The sequence below is a fragment of the Podarcis muralis genome, chromosome 1 (genome assembly GCF_964188315.1).
Source record: "Podarcis muralis chromosome 1, rPodMur119.hap1.1, whole genome shotgun sequence".
NCBI lineage: Eukaryota > Metazoa > Chordata > Lepidosauria > Squamata > Lacertidae > Podarcis > Podarcis muralis.
In genome coordinates this window covers 68,980,917-68,997,830 of record NC_135655.1, presented here as the reverse complement: position 1 = coordinate 68,997,830, position 16,914 = coordinate 68,980,917, and the positions used below count along the sequence as shown (strand labels likewise).

The 16,914-nt window shown below is 43.0% G+C and overlaps 1 protein-coding gene across 6 annotated transcripts in view; it reads right to left on the bottom strand.

The window, feature by feature from the left end:
* DENND2B (DENN domain containing 2B) overlaps positions 1 to 16,914 on the bottom strand; it is a 151,455-nt gene that overhangs the window by 59,664 nt on the left and 74,877 nt on the right. For 5 of the 6 annotated variants that reach the window (XM_077930615.1, XM_077930618.1, XM_077930612.1 and 2 more), the window contains one exon: positions 671 to 1,891. The exons of the other annotated variant lie outside the window; for it this stretch is intronic. In XM_077930615.1, coding sequence (XP_077786741.1) covers positions 671 to 1,891 — 1,221 coding nt within the window. The remainder of the gene's footprint in view (positions 1 to 670; positions 1,892 to 16,914) is intronic. 6 annotated transcript variants of the gene reach the window in all.

Here is a 16,914-nt window from a genome sequence, read left to right as displayed (position 1 = left end):
GAGACAGACACCAAGGGCTATTGAGGAAAGTGGTGTATAAGACTTTCAAGTGTGGTTAGCCTTAATTTTAAAGTCTAACATTATATTTACATATATATGCTGTAAGCCACCCAAAGTGGCTGGGGAAACCTAGCCAGATGGGTGGGGTATAAATAATCATCATCATCATCATCATCATCATCATCATCATACAAATGATGTGTAGATAGCAGCAATGGACCATTGTTAGGTTTGCAGGTGGAAGACCCAGGTTCAAATCCCCTCAGCCATGAAACACACTGGAAGGCCTTAGGCCTTGCCTACTTCATGGGATCACTGTGAAGAAAAATAAAAGCACTAAAGCACTTCCTACAATGTACATTCAAAATTGCTCCTTATTTAAGAACTCTCCAATTCCACAGATGGAGACTACAACTTGTATTTTTCCTTTTAGTCATGGTGGTTGTTGGTAAAATAAAAGTTATTCTGGCAGCTGAATCTGTTAGAAGATTCATGCCCTTTTTTTGCAGCAAATGGCAAAACCCTGATTAGCAGGATACAAGAGGCAATGATTCTACAACACAAAAGCTGTAGCCTAATTAAGACTGTCTTTCATTCTTATCTGCTGAGATTGTGACCTTAAAAGGAGATGCATCTTGAGAATATATGACAAACAGCTTTCCATCTTTACCTATTTTGGGATTTTCTGTGGAAGCGTGACTCTTTTTTCTGTCTCCGGGTGACAGGGGGAGCAGGAGTTGACGGAAGAGGGGGAGGAACAGCAGCCAGAGGTGAAGGAGGTAGGCCATTGCTTGGTTTACTTTTATGGTTCTTGTCAGCTTCATACTCAAAGGTGCGTTTGGGCTTGGGCACAGGGTTTACCGCTGTGTTCGCCAAGTTCTCAGGAAGCAGCTTAGGGCCAACAGGATTAACTGTGGCATTGAGTCCTTGTGGCGTTTTACTAGTTTTATCAGTCTCAGTGGGTGCCTCTGGACTACTCCCACAAATAACACTCCCTGCTTTACTGTCATTTGTGTTCTCATTCAAGTCCTCCACAATACCCGAAGTCACAGACTTTTTTCTTCCTCTGTCAACACTATAGCAGCTACTGGGCAACTGAGGAAGACCCCTGCCTGGCTGTTCTTTTAGAGCCTGCTCAATCTTCTGTATTCTGTTCAGCACGGCAGAACTCTCTTTTCTTGCGTTCCCCTTGAAGAAAGCATTTGCCGACTCGCTCCTGCTCGGCCTCTTTTCAAACCTGTGGCAGGAATCTCTGTCCAGGAACTCCTCCTCCTCCGTTTCTGGGTAGGAGCATTCGGAAAACGTTCTGCTCATCCTCCGGAACCCTTTGTAGTCAAAAGTCTTCTCGCTGCAAGGAGAAGGCAACATACTAGGGCAAGTCTCACTGCCTGACCTGTCCCCAACATCCCTCTTGTCCAAGCATACACTCATCCTAGGGGAAGGTTCTTTCCGACATTCCCATTCTGATATCTTCTGCCTGATATCGAGTGCTTGGGAATGGACGCTGACCCTGCTGAGGGAGAGGTTCCGGAGGTTCGCTGCAGACCCCAAGGAGAGAGTGCTCCGCGTAAGCTGGCGGTTGCCTACAGCTTCTCCATCCTGAGTCTCCTTGGAGGCCTCCTTTTGGTCTTCAGTCTGGAAAAGAGAGAGCCTTTTGTCCAAGCAGCCAATGCTGACAGTTTTGAGGGGGTGATTTGGAGATTCAGTGTCTGAGGGAGAACTTGAGGTGCTTCTCAAGGCAACTCCACAGTTAGTCCGGTCCTTGAGGAGCACCCTGGAGCCGGAAACTTTGGTCAAACTACTGGAGCGGCAGGAATCCTCACTGTCGCTGAGGGGATATGTTGGGCTTCTTGGTGGGTATAGAAGAGGCGGTGGGGAGACTGATTGACACCTGGAAGTAAGAAGAAAAACACTAATCAGCTACCTGGCTACCTAGATTTTACTCAGCACTTGTTTCTAAGGCCAAACGTTTGGAGTAGGCCCAACTTAGTAGACTTTTCTAAAATGGTTTATGAAAGTGCACACATTTTATACTAGAATAAAGACTTTTTATCCCCCCCTTTTAAAAAAAAAATACATGGTCCACCGACAGCACTGGCGAATACATTTTGCTGCCTGGAGCAAAAGACAAGATGGTCCCTACCCCACCCTAGTCTATGCACAGAAGCCCACCATACTGGCAGCTGAACCTGACTTCAAGACTGGTGATGAGACTGTGCCTCCCTCATGCCTAAGGGCAGCAAGGCAGCTTAGGGGGCACAAGGTAGGCTGCATAACATAACACTGATGGTACACTTTTAGGTATTACTCCTTCCTATATGCATGGACAGTTAGTCCTCATTCCCCTATTTATACACTCTTTGTGTACTATCAATATCAGTTGTTACATTCTTTGCTCTGACATAGTTGGATGATTGGAAGAAACCAGTGGCCATTTTGTAGAGTTGGCAGTTGAAGAGAGTTCTGGAGCACAACAACTTAGCATATACTTAATGCTTTTGAGTGTTCAATCCACTTCACATTCATAATCACAGAAATCCTTACAACAATCCTGTAAAGCAGGGCAGTATTATCTCTGTACTTCGTATGAAGGATAGTGTCATGCCTAAGGCCACCAAGTGAGTTCACGGCTGAGGTAAAAGTCAAACCTTCCACTCTGCTCAAACTAACATTTTAAATTTGTATCAACTAGTAACATTAAACTTTTCCTCCTGACACAATGAACAGGGAGAAAATTTCTCTCCAAGTCATATTTACAGTAATATTTACAATCAGAGATCTTTTTTGTCTTCTGCATTTAACACAGATATTTGAAACCTCTTATTTCTCATTTTGCTTCTCGCTTGCCTCACAAAATGCAAAAGTAATTCCCAAGTCATCATAATTTCATATTTGTGGCAGGAGAATCAAAAGCCAGAGTGTATGTTACAAAAACAAATGCATTTATTATTTATTCATTTATTTATTTATTAAATTTGTCAGTCACTTTATCATGCCCAAGGCAACCCAAAGCAACTTATCCAAACGTCACTTACTTTGTGATGTTTTAATTCCAGGATGGGGAACCTGTTATTATCCAGCTGCTGCTCAACTCCAACTCCCATCATCCCTGATCTGAGCCATGTGAATGCGGTTTATGGGAGTTGGTGTCAAGGAACATCTTTGTTTTAGCTTATCCTAGCAGTTCGAAAGCATGTCAAAGTGCAAGTAGATAAATAGGTACCGCTCCGGTGGGAAGGTAAACAGTGTTTCCATGCGCTGCTCTGGTTCACCAGAAGCGGCTTAGTCATGCTGGCCACATGACCTGGAAGCTGTATGCCGGCTCCCTCGGCCAACCGAGCGCCGCAACCCCAGAGTCAGTCACGACTGGACCTAATGGTCAGGGGTCCCTTTACCTTTAATACAGGTATCTACTGTGAATTTTTGGGACGCAGGTGGCGCTGTGGGTAAATCCTGAGTGCCTAGGGCTTGCCGATCGCATGGTCGGCGGTTCGAATCTCCGTGGCGGGGTAAGCTCCCGTCTGCGGTCTCAGCTCCTGCCCACCTAGCAGTTCGAAAGCACCCGTAAAGTGCAAGTAGATAAATAGGTACTGCTTTATAGCGGGAAGGTAAACAGCGTTTCCGTGTGCTGCGCTGGTGCCGGCTCGCCAGAACAGCTTCGTCACGCTGGCCACGTGACCCGGAAGTGTCTCCGGACAGCGCTGGCTCCCGCCCTCTTAAGTGAGATGGGCGCACAACCCTAGAGTCGGACACGATTGGCCCGTATGGGCAGGGGTACCTTTACCTTTACTGTGAATTTAGGGTTTTTCCTCATGGAGTAACATGGCTGCCTACAATTTTATAAGCTTCGTTACTTAGTGGTGTTAAAGTTAATCCTAATAAAGGTACTATTCTACTCATACTTTCAAACTTTATCCAATGAGTTTCCAGTATAACTGAGAAAATATAAATATAATCATTCACTTGCTAGGAGAGAAATGAGCAATGATATTCTGTATATATATCCTTAATTCTTTTGTGAACTGACTTGTGCCATATACCTAGTTTTTAGATCTCATTAATGAGGGGGATTTCCTTGTTACTTGAGCCCGGTATTTACTGGAAATAGAAGCGAGCAATGACTTGGTGAAGGGGACCTCCTAAGGCACTGCCGAGAACCTTCTTTCAGTTCACTGGGCTTTTTCTTTTTTCTGTGTGTTCAACATTTTTTCCTACTTTTTCCTCTTCACTTCAGAGCTGCAGGTAGGTAATTTAAAACACCAATGTGTACAATGATCCATGGTTTTGCTTTATCAGGCTGTGTACACATTGCTGGCTTAAATTGCAGCTTTGCCATTATTATTCTCAGTTTAGATTGAAGCTGATTTGGGGAAGATGCATCAAAATGCAGTGTTCCCTAAGAAATGACAGGATAGATATAGGATAGAAATGGATGTTGTGTTTACAACCCTTCCAAAGCCAGCAGTTGGGAGTGCACAGGATGCAGAATAAGCAGAAGTGTGTACTCAATAATAAATTTTGGAAGCAGGTTTTACCAAGTACATGTGTTTGAGAACCACCTGTGAAACACACATGCACTACCAAAAGGAATTAACAAGATGGAGGTGGGCGTAGAAAGAGGGTTTGTTACACAAGAACACCAAATCCACTTCCATTGTAGAACCTGAATTTGAAGACATGCAACTGAGACAGCAAAATAGAGACAGCCTGGGAGGGTTCTGACAGCACAGTCCTAAACATCTTTTCTCAGAAGCAAGTCAGACTGTGCTCATTTGTTAGACATATTAGACTAGATTAAAAATAAAGGTGCAGTTAACCTTTTATTCTAGTCAATTTCCTCTAGCCTTTGTATAGAGATAAACCTACATCTACCTAGGTTTGTGAACACAATTACTAAGATGATCAAGAGGTAAAAGGATTTTGTGCAAAACTCTCAGAAAGGTAAATCAAGAATCCATCCTTTGTCCTGTAAGCATCAGAAAAAGATTGATTTCTAGCCAACAAAGCCCTATTTGTTCAACATGGTAGGAGTGTGATCCCAACCTCTAGGCACACAGCCTTCCAAAACAATAAAACAAGTCCGAGAAAACCCATATTACTCACCTAATTGCAACCACAACTTTAAAAGTTAGATAACACAATAGAAAGGAGTAAACCCACAGATTGCATTAAAATGGTTTCTATTTACCAAAAGAGACTGTTTCTGGCTATCTATCAGTTCTTAATTATTGTTGTTTTCATTGCAGTTATTGTTATTTTGTGCTTTCTTTCCTGGTAAGGAGAGAAAAATATACATTGACTCAAAAGAAACGAAAGCACCTTATTAATGTAGTATCCTGATTCTGAACATTAGGCTTTACCGTCACATTCGGCTTATTAAAATCTGTTAAAAGTGTTATATACAATGAGAATCTGAAAACCTAGCAGGCATGAAAATTAGTGAATAAAAGTGTAAAAAACAACAACAACCCTCTCACTCACTGGGCGATTTCAATAAACTTGAAGGACAGTCACAGGTAGTTGAAAGTGGTAGTGCTGAAATAGCAAAATGACTTCATAACAGTATTGTGGCTAGACATAGATTTCAACACTGAACCATCTGATTCTGTCTCACCTTTTCAGCAGACACCAAAGAAAAACAACAGCTCAAAGCTTAACTTTGTTCTCTTAAAGAACTCTTAAACAATGGACACGTACAAGGAAGTGCTTTCCCCCTTTTTAGTTCAGTTCTATTATGCAAAGTTGCATGGTTTAAGAAAAGTTTAACTCTACAGCATAAGCCTGGCCCAGGTTCATCACAAAACAGTATTGCTTCACTTACCCCTATTCTGTGGCCCATGAAAAAATACCTTTCCAGCTTGCTCTTGAACTTTTTGTTAACTTCCACTCTTTTCTTTAACTCCAAAGTCCAATACAGTATTTCCCACACTGCTTTAATCTCCAAGCTAGTAATTGTCCCATACAATTCTCTTTCATTCCCAGGATGAGAAAGGATCCTTTTAGCAAATGCCACAACTCTTTACGAACAAAATTGTTGTCATTGTTAGGAAGAAAATGAAGTGGTTAATTTGAGAAACTCACATTCCATATATATGAATCAATATATATTTATACATCAATAAAAGCAAGAGCCCAATTGTTTACATACACCTGAAAAACAGGCAAAGGAAAAGACTTGCATCAATAATAATAATATTAATGTTTTGCAAGGGCTGTGTGGGATTCAAATGTGTAGAGAATGAATACAGATGGAGGAGGGGGAGGATGCAGGGAATGTACTGAGGAAAAATTTCTTCGAATGTCAAGAATGTACAGCAGGGTGATGTGTCCTACTCTGTTCACCAGCTGTGAAGAGACAAAGAGAAGAGCTGTTCACATGTTCCCTATTTCCAAACAAAGACAGTACAGAGAGAGGCATCCGAACTAGGCAGCTACCCAGTCGATGCTATACAGGGCTGGTATTTGTCACCAAGCCATTATAAGTAGCTGTGAGTTTTCTTTCTTGGAAAGTGGGATGGCAAGGTGTGGAGAGAGAAGACACCAACAATATATGCTTCACGTGTCTACCTGTTGTGATGCTAAGTCATAAGCAGCCAAATAACTAAAAGTGTGGGGTACAGAAAACACAAGCAGCAGGGAGAGAGGATGAAGCCCTCCCCAGGTGTAGTAAGCAGGCAAACAAAATGAATTCTAGCTGTTGCCCAGCCAAAGCTGAAGCTAGATCTGGCAGATTTTCTAGCTGCTCAGGAGAAGTCACCCTGGAGTCTGGAAAAACACCAAATTCCTTAGAAGTTTTCACTTTGCTAACCCAACTGGCTTAGCATCAGGTAAGTAGAACAGGCATCCCTCCACACATGCCTGGTTCTAGACAAGCCTTCCACAGCCCAATACCTTCATCCATGACTATTAGCTATAGTGCTGTGGATGGCAGGAATTAGTAGTCCACATGGAGAAGGCTGTTCTTGTCAAAGTAATTCTCCTAACGCCACTCTACATGCCCCCTTCAGTCATGAGATGTTGCTGAGGATGCTGTAGTTATAACAAAACATAGAGTGGACTAGCAGGCCTGCATAACAACTACTTGTGCTTCTCAATGCATGTGTGAATTCAGCACAGAGGTTCTAGCTTGAGTTCAGAAGATGTCTTTGATAGATTTTGCCCAGAGTTCTTGGGATCCTTCTGAGTGGTCTTCCAAGTGCTATAATAGGAAGAAGACTGATGTAGTTCCCTTATATACAAAAGTTTCTGCAATATGGCTGTCAAGAGACTCCAGAAACAGAAAATGTGTACTAGCAGTATTGACGAAACAATAAAGTGTACTAATAATTTTAAGGATAAACACTAGCAGAAACATTTAGTTGTACAGCCTGCCAAGCATCTTAAAATACAGAGGATCTTGCCTTCTACAAACAAACCCAGGGGAAAAACCATCATTTAAGAGAACCAAAAATAGAACATTGTGCAGTAGGTTTGGAGTAATGAGATGAAGACCAAAAGTTGACCTCAGTTATGGGCTCCCCAGAGAACATAGGCCAACAGCAGGAAAAGAAGAAACCTTTAAAACTCAAAATACATATCCCATAGAACACATACTTAAGCAAAACAGAAGCAGGCCAGGCAACAACATATTTCAAGTGCAGTGTCCATTCCACTATTGCAAATCTTGCTGGAGTACTGTACTACAAGCACTGTGGACCAACTACACCTGACAATTCAACCCTGTCCTATGGGAATCCCTTGCAGATGACTGCAGTGCCTGGTGACAGGCAGTCAAGTCATGTATCCATAGCAGTGACCAGAAGAGAAATGACTTCTGGGCAGAGCACAGAGAGAAGAAATGCCATAATGCATCTGCAGCAGCACAACTGGACACTTTCATCTGCCCCAGTTACAACAAAACATGTCACTTTGTATCGGTCTCTACAGCCACAGCAGGCTCTGTAACCTTCCAGCAGTTTGAACTCTCCCTCAAATGCATATTCCTGCAGTGTCTCCTGAGACAGACGGATGCCAACTGACTGCAAGTCAGGGTGGAGTACTACAAGCATTGTGGACTAACCGCTTCAGATAATGGCACAATTGTCAGAAGTTAGGAGTAGTTGTAGCATACCCAGAACTATCTAGTTATGCTAACATACTGGCTCATATATTACACAGAAGTGGGCATAAATTGAAGAAAGAGTCACTTGCACTTTTCCTTTCCACACTTTTACTGCAGTGCTTGAAATTGGACTCTGATCTCACCTGCAGAATATTCCATGAGTCCTGGGGGTTCACTGGGGCCCACAAATCTCTGCAATTGCAGCAGAAGTTGAAAGCTTACTCTATTTCTGTGCTTCTGTGTAATTTATGAACCACCCCTGACTTTTGCTCAAAATTGTCCAAATTCATGTTAAATATCAGGTTAAACATGCCCTTGATAGTTTTCAAATTTCAAATTCTATCAAATTTATTCCTTTCAATGCTTAAAGGAAGAGAATGGATATTAATGATAACTGGGGAATGCCACCTTAAAAAAAAAGAAAACCTTGCCATTGCTTCTGGCATTTCATTTGAGAAGGGCTCTATGGAAATGTTATGGTAAAGCTGAACATAACTTTCAGGAATATAGAGGCGGCCTATATTTTAAGTTGAACAGATCAGAATCAACTGCTGTAAAGGAGTTTTATACATTCAAATATGAGGCCAACATGGTGATTATTGAAGTGATCACTTTTCTTAACTCCATGACAAGCTGGAACTAGCCATCGCAGGAGCCATGTGGTTTCCATCAAGATAGCAACATCACATTTCTTCCTCCTCCTCTTCCATAATGTCTAGTGAATCTAAAAATGCAAAATGCGATATCAACATGCTTGAGGATTTCCCATCCAAACCTGACTGCATTGGCTGTTGCTACTTATGAAGGTGAGGGACGCGGGTGGCACTGTGGGTAAAACCTCAGTGCCTAGGACTTGCCGATCGCATGGTTGGCGGTTCGAATCCCCGCGGCGGGGTGAGCTCCCGTCGTTCAGTCCCAGCTCCTGCCCACCTAGCAGTTCAAAAGCATCCTTAAGTGCAAGTAGATAAATAGGTACCGCTTTATAGCAGGAAGGTAAACAGCGTTTCCGTGTGCTGCTCTGGTGCCGGTTCGCCAGAGCAGCTTCGTCACGCTGGCCACGTGACCCGGAAGTGTCTGCGGACAGCGCTGGCTCCTGGCCTCTAGAGTGAGATGAGCGCACAACCCTAGAGTCTGTCAAGACTGGCCCGTACCGGCAGGGGTACCTTTACTTATGAAGGTAGGAAAACTTAGCACACTGACATTACCTACCTACCAACCTACCACTTATTATAAAAAATAATGAAGCAATTTGAAATAGGAAACCAATATAGTAAGACAAAATTAATCCACAAATATCAAATTACTGAGCAGTACAATCCAGAAATAACAGTTAGGAAATGGTCAGACAAAAAGAGACATTACGTCACAAAACTTGAATCAGACATTAGAAGGGGTGGGAGAATGAGAAATGAGGCTTCTGCTTTCAGTGGTAGCCACATGGCTCTCATAATACCTAATTCAGCCTAAACTGATTGGATTATTTTTGCTAAGTTTTGTGAATACCTAAGGAAACAACTCATTTTTCTAGTAGAGACACTTCTTTTTCTACCTGCATTTAAAAAAAGAAACACATACAAAAAAAAAACCCAGACAACCTTCATGCAAATGGATGCAAAGAGGTGCCTGGCTCCTGTTGTACCTGTGAATGCTGATGACGAAAGAGGAGAATTAGTCATCTCCATCTGCCCTCATCTTCTTTACCAAAGAACAGCTGATTCTCCAGGAAAGTCTCCTCCATGTTATGAGTCAAGTCATGGTAGACCAGCTTGAGGGAGAAAACTAACCACATAAAATAATGAATGATGCAATAACTATTTCCTGTGCCTGCCTCCTCATGTTTCCTTCTGCGCAGAACATGACCAGATTATCCTCACAAATTTGTTTTTGCTTCTGGAAAGGAAGTGGCTAAGAAATTGCTGAGGGGCAGTAGTCGAACAGGTTTCTCTCCTGTCTTCTGCGACTTCTCATTTGTTTCCAAGCCAGTCAGTGCCTTGGAAGCCAGTCAGTATAGGTCACAGATAGTTATGACAAAGCAGTGGCAGGGTTGTGCTCAAAACCTTATCTCATAAAGTATGAAGCAATTACTCAAGTCTCTTTTGTCAGTAAATGAGTCTTCTAGTAGAAAGGAAGGAAGGAAGGAAGGAAGGAAGGAAGGAAGGAAGGAAGGAAGGAAGGAAAGCTTGCTTACAAGACAGGTAACTAGCATCTTACAAACATTTAACTTGTGAGCAATCAGCTTTATATGCTTGGCAAAAAAAGGGGGGCGGACATCCGCTAAAAAAGAAATTCCACCCGTCATTGAACCCACTGTATACGTGACTGGCTTAGCATGTTTTCCCTGGAACGTAAACCCCACACAAGTTGAGAGTCACCTGTACATCGATTAAGCTATTCAATATGAAACATACATGTGGTTTTACTATGGTGTATTTGAAATGGAATGATATTTGCACCCCAGGTTCAATGATACTCGAACCTTCCTAACTCAATAGTTTATCTCAAACCTCTTCCCCCTCATTGCTTTTCATGGGACTCGGGTGGCACTGTGGGTTAAACCACAGAGCCTAGGACTTGCCGATCAGAAGGTTGGTGGTTTGAATCCCTGCGACGGGGTGAGCTCCCATTGCTTGGTCCCTGCTCCTGCCAACCTACCAGTTTGAAAGCATGTCAAAGTACAAGTAGATAAATAGGTACCACTCCGTTTCCGTGCGCTGCTCTGGTTTGCCAGAAGTAGCTTAGTCATGCTGGCCACATGACCCGGAAGCTGTACACCGGCTCCCTTGGCCAGTAAAGAGAGATGAGCACCGCAACCCCAGAGCCATCCATGACTGAACCTAACGGTCAGGGGTCGCTTTACCTTTATTTGAAATGGAATATTTGTCCCCCAGGTTCAATGATATTTGAACCTTCCTAACTCAATATTTTATCTCAAACCTTTTCCCCCTCGTTGGTTTTCATGAGTAATGTGTGATCCCTGTCCACAACATCATCAAGAAGATGCAGGCTGTAATCTTCCATGTAGATGACTAGAACTAAGATCACTCAAACCTTCTCCTGAGCATGTGTGTCCAATTACAGGTATGGGCTTATTCTTCTGACACCCACTGAAATGCACAGATGTACATCAAACTGTTTAACAGTCTCGGGAAGCACACAGCATAGCTGCCAACTTTTCCCTTTTTTAAAGGTAAATCCTATTCGGAAGAAGGGAATTTCCCTTTAAAAAAGGGAAACGTTGACAGCTATGGCACACAGTGCCCTTGCAGAATTGTATTTTATTGGGGGTGTAATCTTCAACATATTATTGACATAATGATGGTGCAATAGTGATGGGTTTGTTCCGCTTTTTTTAGTTGGTCTGCAATGCAGAAGAGCTACAGCACAACAAAAGTAGGACAAAAAAAGAGAGAAGTGTGCTGGCTCTTGTTTTTGTATGTCTATATGCATCCTATTTGCATATGAATTCTAGTTCACAGATCACCAACACAGTACCCAGAAGGACACTTGATGCCACAGAGGCCTTCTCTGATATGCCTGCTAAAATTAGACTTGAAAGGGGCCTTCTCTTGTAGCCAATAGCTATCTTCTTTGAAGTGCAATACAATGGAGGGTGGGTGCTACCACAGGGGAGGGTAAGGGTTAACCCTTCCCTTCCCAGCTGTGACACACACATGCATTGCCAGCCAGTTGTAGTTAGGGTTGGCAGGATGGAACTGCTGTTGGCTACAATAGAAGGCTTTTTTCAAGTCTAATTGTTGCATGGGGGATGATCTTCCTGGAGAATGTAGCTGAGGAGGGCAGGCTAACTTTTTTCTCCCAAGCTTCTCTCTCAGTGAAGATCACACTTTCCCCTGCAAAGTCAGCATGCTTGCATGTGCTTAGCTGCCATGCACACATGTGGTGTTCATGACAGTCTCTCCAGTTTTCAAATGGGCCCATGAGACCAAAGAGGTTGGCGAACCCCTATTCTAGCTGAATGGGGTTTGTGTTTTGTTTTTCTTTTTTAAAAAGCTAGCACAAATTGGCATACTGCCTACTTTCAGCACATCTCTTTAAAACCAACTATTTTGTTCAACTCTACAGCCAATTTTTGAACGATCAAGATCTTTGTTAAAATAATAAACCTCTTTTGTCACTCATCCCAAAATATGACAAACATGCATTTTTCTATTAATTTTGGGTCATAATGTCTGGCCAAAAACCTACAAGTCCTACTAGTATTTGTAGCAGAAGACTGTGATTATTAATGGGGTGAGGAGGAGGAGGAGGGAGGGGCAAGCAGCAGCATAATGTGTTATTGACTCCAGATTGGGTTGTTGGTTCTGCATTTGGATGCTTTTCCGTGTATTTCCTCAATAGTTTGGTTTTCTGCTACTGCTTTTCAGGAAACTATATATGCCGGCACTACACCATTTGGGCATGGTGAAATAAAAGTATGAAAAGTTGGTCTCTTGACATATATACAGCCAACCCAATGATAGGGTTTCTTGATCTAGATTTCATGCTGTTCGAGCAGAACCAGTAAGCTTCTGGCTATCTGTAAAAGTGTGTGCTACATTTTAAGTGTCAAAACTGAAGTAATAATCTCCTTTCCTCCCTTCTGGGCTTTTGATTCATCACAAGGTCTGAGGGACAGTGGACTGGCCCCCTCCTGCAAAAGTTTGCTGACCCCTGTCTTAAGAGTTATATGTGAACCCTGCTCAACAGCTGAACTATGGTTTGTTTACTGCCAACAAAGCAAGATGCGAAGCCACAGTTTGTTGCTGGGTTATGAACCCTATTTTAACTATGGCTTTGTGTTACGAACCTTACAACCTCCCCTAACCATAGTTTGCTTGACCACCCGACCCCAGAAGCTCACCAAACTACAAAGGCATGAGGCAAAAGCAGATGCAAAACAAACATTTGGAAAAACAAGGCACGGTTTGCTTGATCATCTGTGGGACAACTCATGGTTTTTTAAACAAGCCATGGCTTAGTGCTATGTGTCAACTAGGTCAAAGAAAGAAAGAAAGAAACCATGAAGCTAGAACAGTGAGCTTCAAATACCTTCCACATTTCTTCTCCTCTCATCATACATAAAGATATTGCATCTTGTGACCATTTTTAAACGTAAGCCACCCTGGAGACTAGATTTAGCTACAAAGCAGGAAATAATATAATAATTATGGTTCCGCCATGCCGCCCTCAGCATATCATGCAGGACAAAGTGCTAAGGTCTATTATCTTATTCAAACATACCAGATCATAAGCTGCACCAAGTTTAAATCACTACCTTTATTGGTTTGATTTTTGTTTTATTATTACACTTTATTATTACACTAAATGGCATGACTTTTTGCGAAAACTCTGGACTCACAGGGCAGGAGAAGCACTAATCAGAGTGGACCCTACATACAACAGAAGAAGAAGAAGAAGAGGAGTTTGGATTTGATATCCCTAAGGAGTCTCAAAGTGGCTAACAATCTCCTTTCCCTTCCTCCCCCACAACAAACACTCTGTGAGGTGAGTGAGGCTGAGAGACTTCAGAGAAGTGTGACAAGCCCAAGGTCACCCAGCAGCTGCATGTGGAGGAGTGGGGACATGAACCCGGTTCACCAGATTACAAGTCCACTGCTCTTAACCACTACACCACACTGACTCTTAACCACTACACAACAGCAAGACCCTGTGCTCCATAGCTTCTATTAAGCTGTTATTTTCCAGTCACTGTGGAGATCCTGACATAAGGCTCGAAAGAAATGATGCAACTCCACCAGACAAAGATATCTCTGAAGAAGATCTAAGTATTAATGGACACCAGTATCCTCCTTTCAAACATACTAAAGGCAAGAAAAACAAATTCTTTAAAAGGACATCAGGCTTTCTGCCATCAACATTTATTCTGTTTTGTAGTATGATTCCAAACATGATCTCATTTAATTTGAAGGCCAAAAGTGAACTGTTTAGACAGGAAGAAATATGAATGCTGCTGGCTTTTTCTGTTTCAAAAGGGACTTTTCAAAGGCGCTTCAAATGGTCCTGCAGTTGTTGCTCACACACCCTCGATGCAAGTATATCACTTTATTTCTGCTCGCAGGTGCATGTTTCTCAGGCTAAGCTAGCTGTGACTGGTCTTTAATTCTGAGCGGTGAGGCTGGAATCTCCTGCATGTGACCAAAGTTGCACTGCAGCAGCAGTGACGCTTCTAATGAATGGAATGACTTTCTCTTCTTGGGCCTTCCTATGAGCAGCTGACTGGCTAACCTTCATCTCCGTCCTGTGGCATTCAGTATGGTAGATCAGAACTGCTGAGCTGCCCACTCAGAACTAGCATTGCTGCAGCTTACCTAGACAGCACTGGGGCAGCAGCGAGGTCAGGGGTGTGTGGAAGCATTGGGAGAGTCAATGCAGTACTGCCACCAGAGACAGCACAGTTCTGGGTTTGCTTCTGCTTTGCCCTGCCCCAGTGCCATCCAGGTTTACTGCATTGATGTCTTGGCGGTTCCATGGCTCTGCCCCTCCACACCAGTCACTACTGTCTCTTTCTGTTATAAACACCCCACTACTTCTTCTCAGTTTCTTTCAGTGCAACAACCAGATGTAGCCTGGCCTCTGTTATCTACGTTCTGATGGCCTCCAGATTAGAAAAATATTTTGGGGTCCGTGGTCACATCTTGAATTTTGAGGGACTATAGGTACCACCCTCTCTTGGTTGCCTTTCTCTCTCTCCCTCAGGCCACTCTACCACCCACCCACCCAGAAAGAATGGGAACATATCACACCAAGGCCACCATACACCATACGTTTAAAGCACATGACTTTCCCCAAAGAATCCTGGGAACTGTAGTTTGTTAAAGGTACTGGGAAATGTAAATCTGTGAAGGGTAAAGTTCAGTTCCCAGGATTCTTTGGGGAAAGTCACATGCATTAAATGCATGGTGTGTACATAGCCCAGTTCTTAAAATAGCTGTACTAGATACTAGTTTATTTCCAATCACAATTCAATCTGGGATTGTGACATGTCTTTTTCTGGGTGGCCTCACCTATACCTGGCGAAGTCAATGGTGACCAGTGGAAAGGACTTACTCAGAGGTGCTACCCAAATTGTACAATTTTCTCCCCGAGGGGCACACATGGCACTGAGTATTTTGCCTTTTCAGTGCCAAAGGCCTTATTTATATGCTTCTACTGATAAATTGCTGCTGTTTCCCTCCTTTTCATCTACTTTTAATTTTAATGCTGCCCTCTGCCCCTTGCTTGCTTTTCTTATTAAGGGATAAGGAATAGTTTCAGTGAATGCCTTTCATATGATATGACACTTACAGAATTCCTAAAGTTTTAATATTAATATTACATTTCTTTCAACAGACTCTCCATTTCTGGTTCCTATAATTTACTCTTGCTTAGGGCATTAAGCAGGCACAAAGCCAACTTGGGCTGAGGTTCACTGTTACAACCACCAGTAACTGCAGATGGGTATATGTCATAAAGTTTGGGTGTCTGGACTTACTTGTCAGTTTTTGCCTCAATTTTTCCTGACTGTGGTCAGGAAAATATTCAGATAGATAGTCTGGTTTGGTTTGGTTTGATTTGGTTTGGTTTGGTGAGAGTATTTCCCCAAGAGCAAGCTTTTTCTATCCAGCCTCACGATACAGATATTTCTGCCATGGTAATAGGACTGTGGTTTTTGTTAACCCCTCAGATTCACAAATCTAGGAGGAAAGACACAGTTACTTGCTAGCAAAGGGCAACTGATGTGTACAAACTTAATTCATGGCAGAGGCAGTCATTTCTCCCGAAGAAAAGACAGCTATATTGGCAAGACTGCCATTTTCTGCAAGAAAATTAGAACTCCCTTTAACACTGATAGTCAAGACATCACAATTCTGCCACTTGCAGACCAGAGGCTGTTTGTCTGCAGTAAAGGTAAAGGTACCCCTGCCCGTACGGGCCAGTCTTGACAGACTCTAGGGTTGTGCGCCCATCTCACTCAAGAGGCCGGGGGCCAGCGCTGTCCGGAGACACTTCCGGGTCACGTGGCCAGCGTGACATTGCTGCTCTGGCGAGCCAGAGCCGCACACGAAAACGCCGTTTACCTTCCCGCTAGTAAGCGGTCCCTATTTATCTACTTGCACCCGGGAGTGCTTTCGAACTGCTAGGTTGGCAGGCGCTGGGACCGAACAACGGGAGCGCACCCCGCTGCGGGGATTCGAACCGCCGACCTTTCGATCGGCAAGCCCTAGGCGCTGAGGCTTTTACCCACAGCGCCACCCGCGTTAAACGAGTAGCTAGATTTCTCAGTGTGGGTGTTTTGTAGTAGTTTCTTTCTTTTCAAAATGCGTTTAGAATGAATCCCTCCAAGTGTTAAATGAAAATTAATTCAAGTGCTGCTTCTGTTGATTTAAGTCTTATTAAAAAGGAAGAAATCTTCCCAATGACTCGGGGCATGGCCTCCCAAAGGAACGTCAGCCAAGTAGATTACATGAAACGAAGGAGTCAGGCTGCTAGCATGACATATTGGAAGGTTTCTCTCATGAGTCTGTAACTCAGTGATGTGCCAACTCTCATGCCTATGCTTGCCTTTAAATATATTATTCATTACTGAAAGAAACCTTTAAAAATAAATGTTGGTCATAGTGAGAAGAAGAGAGATGTGGAGCTTGTGGACAGGCATGTAGAACTTACACGCTTGTTTTTTCAAGATTTTTAACACTAGTGCCCAAAAAACTTGTATTGAAAAAAGTGGTTCTGAACTTCTTTACTCCCAGGTCTGGACTTTCACTTAGGAAGTCTTGGAGATAGTTCACCCTGACAATGTGCACATGTACACA